This window comes from Phocoena sinus, chromosome 10 (assembly GCF_008692025.1).
Source record: "Phocoena sinus isolate mPhoSin1 chromosome 10, mPhoSin1.pri, whole genome shotgun sequence".
Lineage (NCBI taxonomy): Eukaryota > Metazoa > Chordata > Mammalia > Artiodactyla > Phocoenidae > Phocoena > Phocoena sinus.
In genome coordinates, this window is record NC_045772.1 from 61,113,401 (window position 1) to 61,133,188 (window position 19,788).

The 19,788-nt window shown below is 48.9% G+C and overlaps 2 protein-coding genes across 3 annotated transcripts; both read right to left on the bottom strand.

Annotated features, from left to right (window-relative positions):
- Positions 1-483: 483 nt before the first annotated feature.
- PRR13 (proline rich 13) lies at positions 484-4,113 on the bottom strand. 2 transcript variants are annotated; one of them, XM_032646640.1, is made up of 4 exons: positions 4,044-4,113; positions 3,385-3,423; positions 2,649-3,013; positions 484-1,145 (listed from the first exon to the last, which is right to left on the bottom strand). In XM_032646640.1, the coding sequence occupies exons 2-4, from the start codon at positions 3,401-3,403 to the stop codon at positions 1,104-1,106; spliced, it is 426 nt and encodes a 141-aa protein (XP_032502531.1). In that variant the 5' UTR covers positions 3,404-3,423; positions 4,044-4,113; the 3' UTR covers positions 484-1,103. The 2 variants fall into 2 exon arrangements, with proteins under 2 accessions (XP_032502531.1, XP_032502530.1); XM_032646639.1 differs by having other exon boundaries at positions 3,996-4,103.
- An 8,385-nt stretch (positions 4,114-12,498) lies between these two features.
- AMHR2 (anti-Mullerian hormone receptor type 2) lies at positions 12,499-18,735 on the bottom strand. Its single transcript, XM_032644882.1, is given in 11 exon segments — positions 12,499-13,268; positions 13,270-13,455; positions 14,333-14,469; positions 14,632-14,779; positions 14,969-15,141; positions 15,284-15,398; positions 16,933-17,163; positions 17,279-17,397; positions 17,534-17,608; positions 17,880-18,071; positions 18,379-18,735. Coding segments are annotated over 11 exon segments (1,755 nt in total). The 5' UTR covers positions 18,647-18,735; the 3' UTR covers positions 12,499-13,157.
- Between the last annotated feature and the right edge of the window lie 1,053 nt (positions 18,736-19,788).

Below are 19,788 nucleotides of genomic sequence, written 5' to 3' on the forward strand. Positions count from 1 at the left end.
TTCTCTTAGATGTCTTTTTCCTCTACTCAACAGATCTTTGAGAACCCGATGTGTAATACCATGTATGGCACTTGGTAAATCAGTGGCCCTCAGTTCTAGCTATACATCAGAATCACCCACAGTGTTTTAAAAATCCTGATTTGCTGGGCCCCATCCTTATCAAGAGTCTTTCAGGCAAAGCCCTAAATCACTCTCTGATAGCTGATGGGCAGCCAGGGTTGAGAACCTTGGTAGCAGATATGAAAACTTATGCTAAAGACCTATATCCATTCATCAAACGGAAGACAGTAAAGATTCATTCCACTAAGCCTGAACCAATTCTGAAGGATCCTCCCACTAGAGACATATAAGGACAGTATGCTGTCTTCCTGATGACGCTCTGGTTCCTTACCATGAAACTGATGCACTTTAAAGGGTCCGTGGCAGGCGAAAGTAGCAGAATGTGCTAGACCCAACCACGGTAATGGCACAGGTGAACAGAGACCAGGAGAAACAGCTTTATTTGGACTGAGAGTTGGAGAGTGAGAGCAGGACCTGAGATAGCATCCTGAGCTAAGGAGTAGAGATCAGTTTCCAAAATGGCAGTCAGAGCTCATCAGCCAAATGGACTCCACTTCCCAGCAGCCTTGTAGTGAGTGCAATCAATAAAACGCCTACTGGGAAATGTTTATTTGCCACTAGATCATCCAAGCATGCCACAATTACAAGAAAGGTACAGGTTGCTTTTTCCTTTCCATAATTAAATTTCCACAGCATCTCCCCAATCATGAGTATTACAAAAGAAAGTAATCACATTTTACAGATCTTAGACTTGTCTGCAGCATCTAGCTCAAATCTCACCATTTTCAAAAAATAGTTCTCCTGCAAAATTCACCAGCTTAAAGTTCTATCCAAGCAGTGGGAAGACGGCCTTTGCTAGCCCATGGCAATTCTTTTCCCATTTTCCCTAGCCAGTTAGGGTTGAACAGCAGAGTGAGGCTTAGATTGCAGGGGTGGCGGGGGGAGGGACACAAGGGCTAATTTCCCCCAGTACAAGATGGCATCTGAAGCTTGATGGGAGAGCAGAACTGGAGAGACTTGAGGGAAGGGTCCAGGCCCTGTGTTCAGTCAGAGTCACTGCTGGAAGAGGAGGAGGAGGAGGAATGCTGCAAGGGGAAAGGGGAAAGGAGATACCATCAGACCCAGATGAACTTTGATCACTCCATGGGACATTCTTTGGTGCCCTACACTTCCACCCAAGTGCCCTTTGCTTTCTAAGAAGGTCAGGAGTCTTGAACCAGACTATCCCTTAAACAGCAAAAACAAGGATTTCCTTCAGCAGTGAGCATACAGGAATGGATGAAACCATCCTAAATCACTGCACAGAAGTTACTGCATTTGGAGCACATTTCCAATTTTCTTTACCTAATCCAATGCCTGAGCAAGGAATAAATTATAGGCACAAGCATACAGTGCAGGGAAACAGCTGCTACCTTATAATAATGATTAGCTGCATGGACATTCCTAGTGGCTATGAGTCTAAGAAAAGTGAGTAGAATCAGCAGCTGTGTGTGCATCTGTCTCTACTTCTTCCTAAGTCCCAACTGGGAGAAAGTGAGGAAGGCGGGAGAGAAAGCTGGGAGAGTCCTAGTCAAAGGTTCTTCACATGCATACTCCCATCAACAACTGTCATAAAAAACATTTTTTAGTCTCTCCATTCAATCTCCTTTCCTTCTCCTCAGACTTCTACCAAAGATCCAGAACTAGGATTAGCACCCAAAGCCATAAGGCAAATAAATACTAGGCAGAAAAATGTAAATTAAGGCCTCCTCAAGATCGAGGTTGGTTCAACACTTCCAGAATTGTCCTGAGAGCTACTTTTACCCTTGCTAATTAACACTCCTCTGGAATGCTACAAGGGGAAAAGGGAAAGGAGATATCATCAGACCCAGATGAACTTTGATCACTCCATGGGACATTCTTTGGTGCCCTACATCTCCACCCAAGTGCCCTTTGCTTTCTAAGAAGGTCAGGAGTCTTGAACCAGACTGTCCCTTAAACAGCAAAAGCAAGGATTTCCTTCAGCAGTGAGCATACAGGATACTTAGCCTTGGGGCTGAGCATGAAACTCAGGGTTTTATTTGAGGCTGAGAGTCACTGACTGCTCTTGTCCTGTTTCCCTGCCAGACAGTAGGACAATAAGGCCCACGTAATTACCACAACACCCTGAGAATACTGAAGGAGAGAAAGAAACTCCAGGAACTAGGGCCAGATTATTATCTGTTAATTATTATATAAGATTTTGCTTTGTCAAAGGACTGACTCTATTACTTGACATTTGACCACCTCAGTGGGTGTGTCCAACCTGCTAAAACAAACATGGGGTGGGGAGGGGTGGAATTCAGGGAAGAGAAAGGCAAATTAGAAAGGCTTTTGATTCTGATATCCATTCTAAGGCTCAGCCTAGCCCCTCCCAGATAGAAGACCTAATTAGCCTAATAATTCTTCTCAAGATTATCAAGATTATCAGATTCTTCCCAGTGGGAATCCTTTATACAATCGCTGCCCCATGTCCTCAGACTTCGAATCCTCCTTCCTTGCCCACCCACTGCCTCTCTAGTCCCTCTGAGGGGGCACCCCTTACTAGCCAGGATCCAGAGGGCACTGACCTTGCCATGTTTGTGGTGTTTCTGCTTCTTTTTATGAGCTTTTCTCATTTTCTTTTGCATCTTCTTGTCAATCACCATTCCTGGTCCTACCATGCCAGGAGCCAATGGATTCACAGGACACATGCCAGGGGCAGGTGGTGGGTATGGAGGGGGGTAGGGACCTGAGGGTTGGCATCCTGGATACCCTGGTTGTGGCACAGGGTGACAGGGCCCACCAGGGGGAAAGGCTGGATTCCCCTGGGGTGCTCCTGGGGGAGTGGGAAAGGGGCCTGGAGGAAAGGTAGGGGTGGCAGGTGGTGGATGGGCAGGATTGCAACCTCCAGGGTACCCGACGTTAGGGGGGTGTGGATATGGCCCTGGCTGCCCTGGTGGAAGAAGCAAAGAATCAATTAAGATTAGAACTGCCCAGAACCTCTGACAACAAACAGCAACAAAAAGAAGAGGATTTCGTTTCTCACTCAATAGTTAAAGGCAAACGGAAAGGTGAGGAAAGAAAATGGAGGGTAGGGGAGACAAACTTACATAAGAGAGATAATAGGTAACGTCCCTGGCAGGGCGGGGGAGAAAGGGAGACAGTGAACTCTAGGGAAGGATGAGAACATCGGTCAGCTATGGACTGAGGACTTTGCTTTTGCGGGTTCGGGGAGAGGTGGAGGAGAAACTGACACAGAAACCTTCTGTTGTGGCCCTTCTGAAAAGGTGTTGGAGCAAGAAAGGAGATCCCCCAAACACCTACCGGCATTGGGATTCCACATGTTCAGCTTTTTCTTCCAGCCTGAGGAGAAACAAATGAAGGCAAGAAGCTGACGGCCCAGAAATGGGCAGGGGTTTTAGAGACCAAGCTCAACTCCAACGCCTCCCGCTCCGCAACAGCGGATGAACAGCCTCTCAGAGAACTACCACGACCTCCACAGAAGAAATGTTTCTTTCCACCCGTTCCTTCGCCCCCAACACCTATTCTATTCCTAGTTCCCTAACCACAGGAACCTAGCTCCCAGGGCCCCTCCACCTTCCACTAGCTCTGGCCGCGGCTGGAAGTTTCTAAGTCCTCCGGAGAGGGGCAGACTCCGCGAATCTCGCTATCCCCATCACTCAGAGACCGAGTCCGGAAGACTTTAGCCACCTATAAGCTGCGAAGGGATCTTAAACAACTTAACCGCTCCCGGAGAAGAGTGACGGGGGACAGGACCCCCACCCCAGGCTAAGAAAAGGACCTGCCCTGAGGCGAAAGGAGGTAGGCGGCTCAGGAAAGATTCTCAAACGCTTACATGGCTAGACATACCCCCTCCCACATTAAAAAAGGCAAATAGAGATCCTGGCTCCCAGCTGCGAAGGGACCCCCCTCACCCAGGAATGGAAAAAGAAGGAAACTGAGGAATCCAGGCGTCCCGTCACCTCTACACCACTGCTTGGGTGGACTCCTTCTTTCAGCCTCCACTCTCACTTCCTGGTCACCCTCCCACCTTAAGCTTCAGCATCCGCCTCTGCTACCGCCTGATTGGTGCTATGTGGTCATTCAGCGTTACGATTGGAGGACATAGTCGTCAATCACTCTAGGCTAGAAGGCTGCGTTTGCGGTAGGGGCGGAGCCAGGCGCCTCAGGACGCGGCAGTACAGAGGAGCGGGCGGGCCGGAAATTCCTGGGGGCGGGGCTAGGAGAAACCGGCTAGGAGAGGGCGGGGCCAGTTTCTGGGCGAAGTCCTTGAGTGCCTTGGGGAAACTCAACCCTTGACCTCTGAGCCCTGAGTCCAGTGGGTGCCACACCTTGTAATGTCAATATACTGTAATAAGCGGTATACAAACATATATATATATACATGGATGGAGCGCTTAAGGAAGGGCGGAGAGCTGCTAAATCTCACCCCAAGCCTCAATATTGCCGCCTCCCTCTTAGTCCCCACAGGAAATAAGAAAACATTCTTGGGGAAAATAGAGATTTCTAATCTCTCCTAGGATTCTCTATCTCAATTGCATAGCTCCGCCATCTGTCAAATTGCATAAACCAGAAACCAAGAAGTCATCCTGATGGCTCTCTCTTTCCTTCACCTTTCCCCCACATCTCCTTCCAACTTCAGGAAGGGTCCATTTTGTTTCCCAAATAAATCTAGAATCACTACACTTCTCTCCATCGTCTCTGCTCCCAGCCTACCATCATCTCTCAACTGGATTGCAGCAATGGCCTCTATTTTTTTAATAACACAATTAACAAGCTTGATTTAATGAATATATATAGAACCATACACCCAAAATTTTAAAATACTTATCCTTCTTAAGCATACATAAAACATTTTTAAAAATTGGTCTCAACTAATATAATTCAAATTTCAGAGAATTATGTATTATATACTGTATTCTTTGACCACAACGTAAAATATAAATACAAATGAAACCGAGCAGGACCCTGTGGGGCCCTCACGGGTACAAAAGCCTTTCTGTGTCCCCTTTTCTAGTTTGTAGGAAAAAGGGTTTAGCCTCCTAGACCTTCCCTGAATTCCAAAGGGCAGATTCAAACAGTTGCTAATTAGGGAAGGGAGGGAATGCAGAAACAAAGGATGAACAGTCAAAAAACAATAGTGCATCAATAAAGCAGGGTCCTGGTTTCTCCTGAAGGTGAGACAGGCTGGGACCTGGGACCCTTTGCTGCAGTGCTGCAGTTTTTGCACCTGGACACACCTCTCCTCGAGCAAAAAAATACAAAGAGACTGTACGGGACTAAAAATAATGTTCATGCACAGTTGAGGCAAATTCTGGACAAAAGATACAAAAGAGACCAAAAACCCAACTGCCACTTTTGAAGAGCCTGCAGCAAATGCAGGGTACTGCGCATGCCCCCTGCACACACCACCACCTAAGGGGTGGGCAAAACACCTAAGCCACCCCTCCAACCCGACCCCTGGACACACCCCTAGCCTCACCCCACATGAGGAACAAGCTCACCACCCACCCCTCAGGGAGCGAGCCAGAGAGGGAACCTGTTGTACATTCTTGCTCCCCCCTGCTGTAGCAGGGGCCCCAGTAAAGCCTTGCCTGAATTTCTTGTCTGACCTCTGATCAATTTCTATTGATTAGGGAGGCCAAGAACCCTCATCTGTAACAAAGGGATATACATAACAATATATTTTTGAGTTATTCTGTGAAAACTAAGACCCCCCACCCAGTTGGAGGATGGTAAATTCCAGCTGAGCACAAGATTCCTGGAATACCATCTCAGTTACCTCACCACCAACCAATTAGAAGAAAGTCACATGTCCTGCAGGCCTCGCCCCAAACTTTGCCTATAAAAACTCCTCCGCGAAAAAACATCAAAAAATTTGTGTCTTTTGAGCACAAACCACTGGTTCTCCTTGCTCAGTCCCGCAATAAACCTTTCTCTGCTCCAAACTCCAATGTTCTGGTTTGGCCTCACTGTGCGTCGGGCACATGAGCTTGTGTGCATTCAGCAACACAAACATACATTTGGAAGTTAAAAAAAAAACAGTCTTGCAAATAACTTTGGGTCAAAGTGTAATACATGATGGAAATTAAATACTTTGAACTCAACCATAATGAAAACATTACATCCCAAATTTGTGAGGTACAAAAAATTTGAAGATAAATTTTATACTGAGTTTGTCATCTTGAACTAAAATTTTTGATAGATTTTTAATTTTTTTAGATATTTATTTATTTATTTGGTTGCGCTGGGTCTTAGTTGCAGTGCATGGGATCTTCGTTGTAGCATGTGGGATCTTTAGTTGCAGCATGTGAACTCTTAGCTGCAGCATGTAGACTCTTAGTTGAGATATGTGGGATCTAGTTTCCTGACCAGGGAATAAACCCAGGCCCTCTGCATTGAGAGCGCAGAGTCAACCACTGGACCACCAGGGAAGTCCCAATTTTTTTTTTTTTGCTGTACGTGGGCCTCTCACTGCTGTGGCCTCTCCCATTGCGGAGCACCGGCTCCGGACGCGCAGGCTCAGCGGCCATGGCTCACAGGCCCAGCCGCTCAGCGGCATGCAGGATCCTCCCGGACCGGGGCACGAACCCGTATCCCCTGCATCGGCAGGCGGACTCTCAACCACTGCGCCACCAGGGAGGCCCTGTTCACATGCTTTGAAAACCAAAAAGGACCAAGAGGTAGAAAGTGAAAAGTCTCCCTCCCACTCTTGTTCTCCTTTACCCAGCCTCCCCCCAACCCACATAGCCCACACAACCACATAACTGGTTTCTTATATATACTTCCACAGTTTCTTCATTACAATCAAGCAAATACTGATATAAATTTATATCCCCTCTTTTAAGTATACAAACAGCAAACTATGCAGAGTTTAATTTGCAACTTTCCCCCCCACTTAATATATCTTGGGGATGTTTCCATACCAGTCAGCACAGTGCGTCTTCAGTCTTTTTCACAACCCTATTTGATTCTTTTGTATGATGTACCATAATCAATTTAACCAGTCAAAAGATATTTGTGTTATTTTCAATCTTCTGCTACTAAAAACAATGCTGCAACAAATAACCTGACAAATATGTCATTTTACATATTTTTACTTTTTTATAGGTATTGATGAATTACCCTCCATAGAGGTTATATTTATTTACATTCTCACCAGCAATACATGAGTGTCTGTTTCCTCCAACTTGTCCAACAAAAAAATACTCAAAATCTTATTACTGCAATGTCTGCAGTGGTCTGGCCCTGCTACCTTGCTGGTCTCCTCTCATACTACTCACCCCTGGCTTTCTGCTCTTCAGCCCCTAGGCTTCTTTCATCCCTCCAGAAGATCTTGGTTCCATTTGCAGGAGGGCCTTTGCACTTGCTGCTTCTGCAGCCTGGAATGCTCTCCCCATCTCTCTCCACTTTGCCTAATTAAATCCTGCTCATTCATCAGCTCTCAGCTCCAGGATCACTTCTTCAGGGAAGCCTCCTTGACACCCTAGTCAGGTAAAACTCCTTTGTTGCAGCGTCTAGTCGAATCTTGTCTTTCCTTTAGCACACCTATCTCAGTTTATAATTAGACATGAATCAGTAATTACTTAATGTTAGCTTCCTACATTAGACTGTAAGCTTCTTGAAAGTAAGGACGCTTAACAGTTCACACAGTGCCTGGTACATAGGATGGTATAAATGAATACACTGTTAAATAAATAACTACATGAATGAATGAATGAACAAATGGACAAAGAGGAATAGAGCAAGGTGGTTCTGGAGTTAGAGACCTGTATTCAAATCCTGACTTCGACACTTATTATGTGACCTTGAGTAAGTTATTTAACCTCAATTCCCTCATTTGTAAAACAGTGGCAATGGTACCTACCTCATAGGGTTGTGATGAGATAATCATGTGTCTGTCACATAATAAGTACTTACTATATGCTACCATGTATTACTATCATGATTCTTGTTAATATTAAGAACTTTTACTGTTAGACTAGGATGATTTTAACCTCTCTTCAGGACCCTCATAGGTTGCCAATATCCTGCATACCTCTCTTCACCTACCTGCTAGTTGGGAAATTCTTCCTCAGATTTAAACTCAGATTTTTTTTTTTTTTCCCACTCCAAGCAGCTTGTGGGATATTAGTTCCCTGACCAGGGATGGAACCCGTGACCCCTGCTGTGGAAGCACAGAGTCCTAACCACTTGACTGTCAGGGAATTCCCTAAACGCAGATTATTTAAAAAGCATTTAAATAATGCTTGTAAAGCTCATTTCTCTGATTCATTAAATCATTAATGATTTACCATGCTTCTGTCATTCATTCATTCAACAAATATTTCTCAAGCTATCCAGGTACTGTTCTAAGCACTAGGGATAGAGTGAAAACACAGAGAAAAAATCCTTGCCTTCATCGAGGTAATAACTTGGTGGGAGAGGCAGAATATAAATAAATATATAATAAAATGTCAGATAGTGACGTGTACTATGTAGAAAAATTAATTGAAATAAGGGGAGGAGCTGTGGTGCCAGTATTTACAGATCCTTGTAAGCCATGGGAAAGAGTTTAGATTTTATTCTAAGTGTGAATGGAAGCCTCTGGAGGGTTATGAGCAAAGGAATGACATGATCTGATTTTCATTTTAAAAAAGTGATTCTGTAAACCAATGTCTATAGAAGCATTATTCATAACAGCCCAAAGATGGAAACAACACAAATGTCCATCAACAGATGAATGGATAAACAAAATGTGGTATATGCATGCAATGGAATAGTATTCAGCCCTAAAAAGGAGGGAGAGTCTGACACATGCTACACTATGGATGAACCTTGAAGATATTATGCTAAGTGAATTAAGCCAGGCACAAAAAGACAAATGCTGTATGATTCCACTTACATGAAGTACCTAGAGTAGTCAAATTCATAGAGACAGAAAGTAATCAGCAGGGACTGGAGGCAGTGGGGAATGGAGATTGATTGTTTAATAGGCACAGAATTTAAGTTTAGAAAGATGACATACAGAGTGAATGTATTTAACGTCACTGTGCTGTACGCTTAAAAATGGTTAAAATGGTAAAATAATAATAATAGTAATTATTATTATTATTCTGGCTACTGTGTGGTGAAGGAACAAAATAGGGAGAAATGGTTGAAGTGGAAGCAGAGAACCCAGTTAGGAGGCTACTACTGTACTCCAGAGAAGGAATGGTGGTGGCTTGGATGGAAGTTGTAGGGATGATCAGGAGGGGTCAGACTCTGGGTTTTTTGTTTTTTTTTTTTAATCGAAGTATAGTTGATTTACCAGGTATTTTTTTTTAAGGTAGAGCTTAGCAGATTTGGACTGGAGGTAGAGGTGAAAGAAACAGAGAAATGAAGGATGAACCCAAGAATATTGAGCAACTAGGAAATAATCGTGTCATTTACTGAAATAAGACGGGGGAGGAGCAGATGTGAGTACTTTTGGACAAAGTTAAGTTTCGGATGGCTATCAGATATCCAAGTGGAAGTGTTAAGAAGGCAGTTGGATTTGGCAGTCTGGCGCTCAGGGAGAGGTCTCGTCTGAAGAGAAAAAAATCGAGAGTTATCAAGGTATCTAAAGGAGCCAGTAAGCCAGAAAGAGAAAAACAAATATCGTATATTAATGCATATATGTGGAATCTAGAAAAATGGTACAGATGAACCTATTTGCAGGGCGGGAATAGAGACGCAGACATAGAGAATGGACATGTGGACACGGCGGGGAAAGGAGAGGGCGGGACAAATTAGGAGATTAGGATTGACATATATACACTACCATGCGTAAAATAGCTAGCGGGAACATGCTATAGAGCACAGGAAGCTCAGCTCAGTGCTCTGTGATGACCTAGATGGGCGGGATGGGGGGTGTGGGAGGGAGGTCCAAGAGGGAGGGGATATAGGTATACATAAAGCTGATTCACTTCATTGTACAGCAGAAACTAACACAACATTGTAAAGTAATTATACTCCAATAAAAATAAGTAAATAAACAAATAAAGGAGCCAGATAGGGACTTCCCTGGTGGTCCGGTGGTTAAGAATCCACCTTCCAATGCAGGGGACACAGGTTCAATTTCTGGTCGGGGAACTAAGAACCCACATGCTGTGGGGCAACTAAGCCCGCACGTCACAACTACTGAGCCCATGCGCCACAACTAGAAAGCCTGCATGCTCTGGAGCCCATGTACTCTGGAGCCCATGCGCCACAACTACAGAACCTGTGCGCCACAACTAGAGAGCCCATGTGCCGCAACTACTGAGCCCAAGCACTCTGGAGCCCACGCGCCACAACTAGAGGGAAGCCCTCGCACTGCAACAAAGAGCCCGTGTGCCACAACTAAGACCTGACACGGCCAAAAATAAATAAATAAATATTTTTAACAAATAAAAATTTTTTAAAATTCAAGGAGCCAGATAAGCTCAGCCAGGGAGCAGGGGTAGCCAGAGTAGAAAAGAGGGCCCAGCCCATGGCCTCAGGCCTGCCAATATTTAGAAACTGGCAAGAGAAGAGGAATGAGCAAAGGATAAGAAAGGATACAGATTTTCCCCTGCTTCAGTGAGGAAGTAGAAAATCAGAGGAAAGTGTGAAGAAAAGATTCAAGGAGGGAGCTATCAAATGTTCAAATGCTGCTGATAAATTATGTAGGATGCAGACTGAGAACTGGTCATTGGGTTTTGCACGAATAGTGAACTTTTTAAAATAAATTTATTTATTCATTTACTTATTTATTTTGGCTGCGTTGGGTCTTCGTTGCTGCGTGTGGGCTTTCTCTAGTTGCAGCGATCAGGGCCTACTCTTTGTTGCAGTGCACGGGCTTCTCACTGCGGTGGCTTCTCCTGTTGTGGAGCACGGGGGCTCTAGGTGTGTGGGCTTCAGTAGCTGCGGCATGCGGGCTCAGTAGTTGTGGCTTGCGGGCTTAGTTGCTCCGCGGCATGTGGGGTCTTCCCGGACCAGGGATCGAACCCGTGTCCCCTGCGTTGGCAGGTGGATTCTTAACCACTGCGTCACCAGAGAAGTCCCAAGAATAGTGAACTTTTTAAGAGTGGTTTCTGGTTTTTTTTTAAGATGTTGGGGGTAGGAGTTTACTAATTAATTTATTTTAGTGCTTTGCTGTGTTGGGTCTTCGTTTCTGTGCGAGGGCTTTCTCTAGTTGTGGCAAGCGGGGGCCACTCCTCATCGCAGCGCGCGGGCCTCTCACTATCACGGCCTCTCTTGTTGCGGAGCACAGGCTCCAGACGCGCAGGCTCAGTAGTTGTGGCTCACGGGCCTAGTTGCTCCGCGGCACGTGGGATCTTCCCAGACCAGGGCTCGAACCCGTGTCCCCTGCATCGGCAGGCGGACTCTCAACCACTGCACTGCGCCACCAGGGAAGCCCTAAGAGTGGTTTTAATTACATTCTAGGGCTGAAATTTTGCCTGCAACGAATTGAGAAGAGAACGAAACGTGAGAAGGTGGAGGCAGTAAATAAAAGCAATTCTTCCAAGGAGTGTTGGTAAACAAGAAGCAGAGAAATGGAGCAGTAATCATAAGAGAATGGGCGAAAAAAAAAAAGAGGATGGGCAGTCTGGGAAGGGCTTTTTAAGATGGGAGAATTTAAATCATGTTTGTAAACTGATGTGAATAATCCAGTAGAGGGAAAAAATGCTTTTGCTGGAGAAAGAAGGGATAACTGAAGGAGCAAATTTCCTGTGACCAGGAAAAGAGGGGTTCAAGTTTACATGAGGAGACATTGACCCTAGATAGGACAGTTCACTTAGTACAGTGTAGTGGTTGAGAGAATGACCTCTTGTTACCTGAAAACTGGGTTCACCTCTTGGTAGGTGTCAAGCCTAAAGACACAACCAAGCCAAAGAAGAAGGAAGAAGAAGGAAGGATTTATTGCTTGCAGCAAGTAAGGAGAACACTGGGAATCTGTCCCAAAGCAGTGTTTCCCTGAACAGCAAAATTGAGGAATTTTTAAGCTAAGGGTACATGCATATTCATAAAGGGGCTTGAGCAGAGGAAAATTCAGCATAGAAGTGGGGCAAAGGTTGACAGAGTCCAGCTTTAGTTGATTGAAGTCATGAGTGTCAGAAAAGGTGAACATCATCATTCCATTCTCCGCCTCGGTGGGAGCCTGCAGAACTTAGCAGATTGTTATATACCCCCCTTGAGGAGGAATTAGGACTCTGTTTTATCCCTGAACTATTGTTTCTTGACAGCTTTTCCTTTGTTCCTGCATTCCCTCAATTCCCTTAAGATCTTTTTTTTTTTTTTTTGGCTGCGTTGGGTCTTTGTTGCTGCGTGTGGGCTTTCTCTGGTTGCAGCGAGCAGGGGCTATTCTTCGTTGCGGTGTGGTGGTTTCTCTTTGTTGCAGAGCACGGGCTCTAGGCACATGGGCTTCAGTAGTTGTGGTGCACGGGCTTTGTTGCTCTGTGGCATGTGGGATCTTCCCGGACCAGGGATTGAACCCCTATCCCCAGCATTGGCAGGTGGATTCTTAACCCCTGTGCCACCAGGGAAGTCCTCCTTGCAGTTTCTTACTGCACCACATGACAGTACAGCTCACTGGGCCAGAAATGCCCTACTGCTCCAACACTCCTGGAAAACTCTTGGTCTTCAAGACACATCTCAAGCATCCTGTGCTCTATGAGGCCTCCCCACTCAAGCCTCAGGAGAGGATACTGCCCCAGGACACTGTATGGGTGGCCAACAAAATGAGCTGTGGGTCTCGGAGCAGTTTCAGAGCAGCAATTTCATCTTTCTCATCCTTTTCCCAGTGCCAGTGTGAGATCCCCCTAAATAAAGGCTTATGAAAGAGAAGGAAAAGGATAGAGACAGGAATGCAGGATCACTGGAAGGGAGGAAGGCCTCAGGACCAGGACATAGAGTCAGGGAAGCTGACTTTATCTCTTTCCTGTGCACACCCCTCCCCCCACCAGTCACTGTTCAGAAGCAGTGGATTGGATACCCAGGGAAGGATCCATCCAAGCATTTGACAAGTAGGAAAGGCCGTGGTGAGGCAGAGCGGACAGGCATCGGATCACCATATTTATGTTTCCATGTACACCGACTCTACATAAACTGCATATTTACACATGAGAACTGGTACAGGCAGGTTGAGGATTTCTGGAACAAGGGCCTTGCTGAACACTCAAGTGGCAGACACTCAGCTGAGGCCTACGAGGGAGAATGGCAGGGCGGAGGAGTGGAGAGACGGTCTTCTGGGCAGAGAGGTGGGCAGCCATGTGGACAGCCCTGTGGGAAGGGGTGGGCCTCCTGAGGACGGGCCAGGGAAGCCAGGCGCTGCTGTACACACTCAGCTGTCAGCCGTGCTTCTGGGTCTGCATCCCAGCAGTCCTCCAGGAGTTCTCTCAGGCCACCAGGGTCCTGGGAAGAATGACCAGGAGGCAGGCTTTACCCCAGGATCCTGAGTGGGCCCATGAGTGGCCCCAAGGTTAAAAGGTATCTATCATGGCCCTGATCCTTCCTGGAGCCTTCTTCTTCCCCTTCACTGAAATCCAGCCCTTTGCATCTTGTTCCCTATGAGACAGGTTCTCTCCAAAGAGTCCACCTTTTCCTCTGAGGAGCTAATTCAGGTTAATTAATGGTTTACCGTGCTGATGGGAAATTACTCTCCTTCCTCTCAGGCAATCAGGGTCTTCTACAAACAATGCCTGGGCCTTTGTTATCTAACCCAACAGACACTTGTGCAGTGGAAACTTCAGATCAGGTAGCAGAAGAATGGGCTTCCTGTTAGGAAACTATTTTCCTCAGAAACCCTGAAATTTCACTATTAGGCCACTGTTTTAACCCTTTATACTTAGTTCTGGCTTTTATTGGGTCATGGCAGAAACACAGATGTGTAGGACAAAATGAGGAATTATTGGATTAAATGTTGGGCTCCAGTGTACTAGGAGAGGAGCCATCTTGGGGGCAGAGCTCAGGGCAGAAGCAAAGCCAAGGAGGGCTTCCTGGAGGAAGGAACTGAGGAACAGGGCAAACTGATGATGGAGAGAAGAGAGACAGACAAAGCAAGACTGAGCAAGAGGAAGGTGTGTGTCTCAGGAATGGGCTGTGTGAGACTTACGGTGGAAGGGGATGAACTGAGGTTCAGAGCAAGTTTGCCCTGCTCCCGCTGAACATGAGCCAGGAGGGTGGGAGATGAGAGGGGATAGGAGTAGGTGGGCTGGTCCTGGTGGACAAGTCCTTGAAGCCCGTGCCAGGATTCTGCAGGTCCCCAGCCCACCAGCCTGTGGCCTCTTACTGTGGCAAAGCAGCACCAGGTGGATGGGATGTGAGGGCGCCTTCTCTCCTCCACTGCCAAGGTCCACAGCTCACAGGTGGTAGGGGTGCTACCCAGTTCTGCCTCATAGGCCAGTTGGAAGGGTGGTGTTCTGCTGTCTGGGAAAAGGCACAGGGGGTGTCAGCTAACCCGAAGGGGTGCCTTCTTGCGGAACGGCCGAGAGGAAGAAGGGAAGAGCCTCCTGGGTCAGGAGGTAGGTGGGTCTGGAATGGGTGGGTGGGGCATGAGGGGAGTGAGGCCACTGTCACATCCAACCTTACCGGGTCTCAAATCTGGGCAGCGGCTCATGATCTCCCACAGGAGCAGAGCCAGAGAGTAAACGTCAGCTCGCCGGAGGGCCGTGCCCCAGTCCTGTAGGTCCAGAGTCTTGTCCAAGAGCTCCGGTGCCATGTACCTCTGGGTGCCAGCCTAGACAGCAAGGCATGGAGGGCCAACAGTCATCACCACGGCACTCCTCACCACACAATGGTCCACGCAACAACCCCCCAACTAGACTCAGCAACATCCCACGTGCTACAGGTGCTGCCACACTGTTGTCGCATCTTCAGCAGCAGCGCCACCAGCATCCCGGGGCTCACCCTTATCCAGAGTACCGACCTCCATGATGGCAGCTGGGCCTCGGGGTTGAGTAGGAGCCCAGGATGGGGGCTGGGCAAGGCCAGGGAGCACCAAGGCGAGGCCCAGGTCTCCAATGGCGCATGACCCATCGTCCCGAATGAGCACATTCTGGCTGCTCAGATCCCGGTGGGCGATACCTGGTTTATATTGGCCTGTGGGAGAAGCCAGGTTGAAGGGACATGAATCTTCTTCCTCTCTCTTTTTGACCCAATCCTTCCCCTCCAAGCTAAGGGAAAATCAGAAACAGCGGAGTGGCTCCTGACTCCCATGGCTTCCTGCCCCTAGCTCACCCACCATCCTGCCAGCGTTCCTCATGGAGAAACGCCAGGCCCTGAGCCAGGGACAGTGCCATCCGCAGGGAACTTCCCCAGTCACTGGTGTGCTGGGCCAAGTAGTGGCACAGGGAACCCTGGGGAGAAGCAGAGAGAAGAGAGGGACACACAAAGCTGGAGGTGGCTGATCCACCCCAGGGAGCAGAGATCAATTGACCCCCCTGCATCTCCCAGCAGACTTACACACCGACACACCCAGGGCAAGGCAGCAGGCAGTGGACGAGTGAGCACGTGCATCAGTTGGATTGACAGGAAAAACAGTAGCTCTAGTTCAAGTGCCCCGAGCACTTACTGCGTGCCAGGCCTCCTGTAGCCCTCACTACAACCCTGGGAGGTAGGTACTACTGTCACTCCTGTTTTACAGATGAGGAGTTTGCTGGAACTCCCTGGGCAAGAGAGTAGCAGAGCTTGACCCTCAGCAGTCTGACTCCAGCATCACTCACCTTTAGCCACCTCATACTGCCTCACAGGACTTGGGGTAAAGACAGAAACAGAAGAGGCAGAGCGGGTTAGGCGGGGCACCCTCGTGAACCACCTGGCCTGAGGTGTCACCCTGTAGCCGAGCGCGGATGGGGAGAGCCGTTGGGTAGGAGAGCAGCTGGCAGGGAGCAACTGGGAATTGGAGGGAAAGGAGCAATAGAGTCCCTCATTCTGCAAACATTACTGAGCACTTTCAGTGTGCCAGGAAAGGTAAACAAACAAACAAAACTAAAAAAGCAGTGATTTTCGAGCTAGGCAGTGAGGTACATTGGTCAAAGAAGGGACTTGCCAGAATTCAAGATTTCAGAGGTGAAGGAATTACAGGTGCTGATAAAGTCCCACGTCCTTAGCAGGCCCACAAGGCCAGTGTGGTCTGGCCCCTGCCTACCGATTACTCTTCATCCTCTCTTATAGTACCTTTACTTTTTTTTTTTTTTTTAATATTTACTTATTTGGTTGCACCGGGTCTTAGTTGTGGCAGGTGGGCTCCTTTAGCTGCATCTCGCGGGCTCCTTAGCTGCAGCACGGGACTTCTTACTTGTGGCATGAAAACTTTTATTTGCAGCACACACGTGGGATCTAGTTCCCCGGCCAGGGATCGAACCCAGGCCCCCTGCATTGGGGGCACAGAGTCTTACCCACTGCGCCACAAGGGAAGTCCCTCTTGTAGTGCCTTTTCTTTCTGCACTTAACGCGCTTGACATTTTACACATCTTTTTGTGTTTGCTTGATCCATTTCTGCTTCCCTACTACTCTATAAAATCTGGAAAGGCAGGGACTGGGTGTGTTTTTCCTAGCACAGGAAGTGCGACATATAGTTCATAAACATTAGTTGAATGCCTGGAGGTAATTCTTTAACAATGGTTTTCCTTGAGGTTGGGAATACGAATTGTTTTGATTTCTCCCTTTTCTTGTCAATGTAAGTCAGAAACGTTAGCAAGTACTGCTTATAATAATTAAAGGTAAAAACAATACAAATCACTTTTAATGTTCTACAGAAAAGGAAATCTAAACGATAAGAATAAAGCAAAAGAATAAGCGTGGACAGGGCCTCGCTGCCATCCAGCACCCCCGCCCCGACGCCTTCCCACACACAGGCAAACACACACATATGCGCTCCTCAGCACTCACCTTGGGGTGTAGTTCCAGTACCAGCAGGGGCCCACAGGGCAGGGGACCAGGGCTGCCCCTGCTGGCGGTGATCAAGCGGACAATGTGGTCATGCCGTAGGCCCGGCAGCCCGTACAATGCTCTCTCAGCTTGGAACTGGGCCACAGCCCTCAGGGGGAAGGCCTTGATGGCTACCAGCTTGCCTTGCAGCCGCCCGGCCCACACCACTGCGTGACCTCCTTCCCGGATTACCTGGTGAGGACATGGTGCTGGGTGTGGGCCCCAGCTAGGAGCAGAGCCAGGCTTCCTCCCCAGCACACCCTCGGAGAGCGCCCAGAGGAGCCCGCCGCCCACCCTCCCCGGGCACCTGGGAGAAGCACAGCTCAGGCAGCTCCGGCAGCTCGGCACTCCAGTCCCTGCCTGAGTGTGGCTCCGGCTCCGGCTCTGGCCCACCGTGCACTGGGCAGGCCTTCCGTTGTAGCAGGGCTGAGGCAGAGGAGAGCCTTAGGGCCGGGGTGCATGGGTATGGAGACTGGGAAGGGGGCTTTGTGGGAAGTGATGGGGGTCAGGGCGCTGGGACAGTGTGTTGGGGTCACAAGGGAGGGGTGGGGCAGATTAGTACCCAAGATGATGTTGCTCAGCAGCAGCAGGAGAAGGAGCAGCCCCAGCAGCACCAGTGCCGTCCAGATGGACTCGCCTGGACGTTAAAGCAAGAACGCGGGCTGGATGAGCCCTGCCCCAAATCGTGCTCTCTGCTCCTCTCCCGCTCCTCAGAGAAGTTGCTTCTCCACCCGCCCCCACCCTGGTCACAAGCCCCTTTATCTCCCAGTCACCAGGGCAACCAACTTCTCAAGGCCAGGAGGAGGAACGCTTGGGATGGGGGGTAGGGTGAGAATTGGCCCTGGTTCTACCTCTCATTCTAACCTGGGCTCCAGCCCCCACCTGGCTTCAGCATCCTGGGTGGCTACCTGGGATGGCCTTGGGACCCTGGGAACCAGGTGTCCCAGGGCTCCCCAGACGAGGCAGATGGCTGTAATTGGCATTGCAGAAGTCAGTGCCACAGGAGCAGGTGAAGAGAGCAAAGCTGGGACTAGGATGGGCTCGGGGGCTCGGATCACAGTGGGGGGACTCACAGCCTGGCTCATCACTGTCTCGGCATCCTGGTGGGATGGGATTGGGAGAAGAGGAGAGAAAGGGGGCGAGAGAGAGAGAGAGAGAGAGAGAGAGAGAGAGAGAGAGAGAGAGAGAAAGAGAAAGAGAGAGAAAGAGTGTACGAGTGAGCATAACAGGGTCTGGGAACACGGAGGGGGTCCCTTCTCTATCAGAGGCGTCCCTTCCATCTCTTACGGGCTTTTCTTTCCCTCCACACATTCCCTTTCTACTCCTCTCCTCAGCTGCCACCCCCGCCCCCCGCAGGATGTGCCTCTCCCCCACTGGCTATCGCCTGCCATGTGCTGTGCCACTCACCTTGCATCTCCACCTGTGCCTGGTGTTGGGTCAGGTTCCAGATCCCAAAGCAGCAGCGGCTGTAGAGGCAGCGGATAACCCTGGGGGGCCCTGGTCCTGCATCTAGCAGCTTCCCCAGATTCTTGGTGCTTCCCCGCACTCCAGGGGCCTCAAAGAACACACAGGTCCGCCTGCCTGGGGGTGCTGCGGCCCAGGGTAAGGAGAGGGGACGGTTCGAGATGAGAGTGAATGCAGGGGCAAAAACAGCAGCCAAAGAGAGACAAAACATGTTTTATATCCCAGGGCCAGCCTGGTAAAGCCACAGGAGGAAACAGGGTCAGCAGAGGCCTGGAACCTGACCCCCACCAAGGGGACCCATAGCTGTACCCATCACCTTCACTTGCCCACCCCATCACCACTCTTCCAAAGGGGTGGCTGCTGCTTCAAGTGCCCCCTCCTTTAATGGGTAGGTGGAAGGACCCTGCTCCTCCCTGTAGACACTTACCTTGCACAGCTGTGGGAAGCAGTGCCCAAAGCCCCAGAATCCCCAGCATCGTGCAGTGGGAGGTGGGGAGCATGAGCCAACACAGCTGCCCCTGGCCAGAGCTTCCTTCAGATGCGGGCACCGTGGGGCTTCTGATCCTTCAGTCCCCAACTCCGCCCCCTCCCTCTTCCCAGTCTCTGTGGGGGAGACGGCTGCTGAGGGGGAGAGGATGGGTGTGGGGAGAAGCAGGGAGAGAGAGGGAGCAGCAGAGAACCAATCTCACGTCTTCCTCTCTTCAGCCACCTCCTCTTTTCTCTGTAAAGTGGGAGGAGGGCGCCTTAGTGGTCCCGCTGAGAACCCAGCAATGCCTAATTTCAAACCTCTGCCCTTTGCTGACCCTAGGACGAAATGCTGGATCCTGTCAGCCCTTCCCAGGCTGGAAACCAAAGAGAGGTCAAGTGCTCAGACCCATTCAGCTGTGCCCAAGAGCCTTTCTAGCCCTTATTTTCCAGGCTCAGATCTGCAGTTCCCTGGGCACAAAGAGGCTTCACAGCCTATACTAGAGTTGACCTCATTTTCCAAACTCAAGAGTCAGAAAAGCGGTTGTATAAAATTACTCAGAGTTTTTAAAAAATCACATTGAAAATAGGTATGCTGGTAAATTTTATGTCATCAAAATTTTTTTTTTTTTTGCGATACGCGGGCCTCTCACTGTCGTGGCCTCTCCCGTTGTGGAGCACAGACTCCTGACCCGCAGGCTCAGCGGCCATGGCTCACGGGCCGAGCCGCTTCATGGCATGTGGGATCTTCCCGGACCGGGGCACGAACCCACGTCCCCTGCATTGGCAGGCGGACTCTCAACCACTGTGCCCCCAGGGAAGCCCTGTCATCAAAATTTTTAAAAAATCACATTGAGTCACACACTAAACACATCACCATTATTGAAA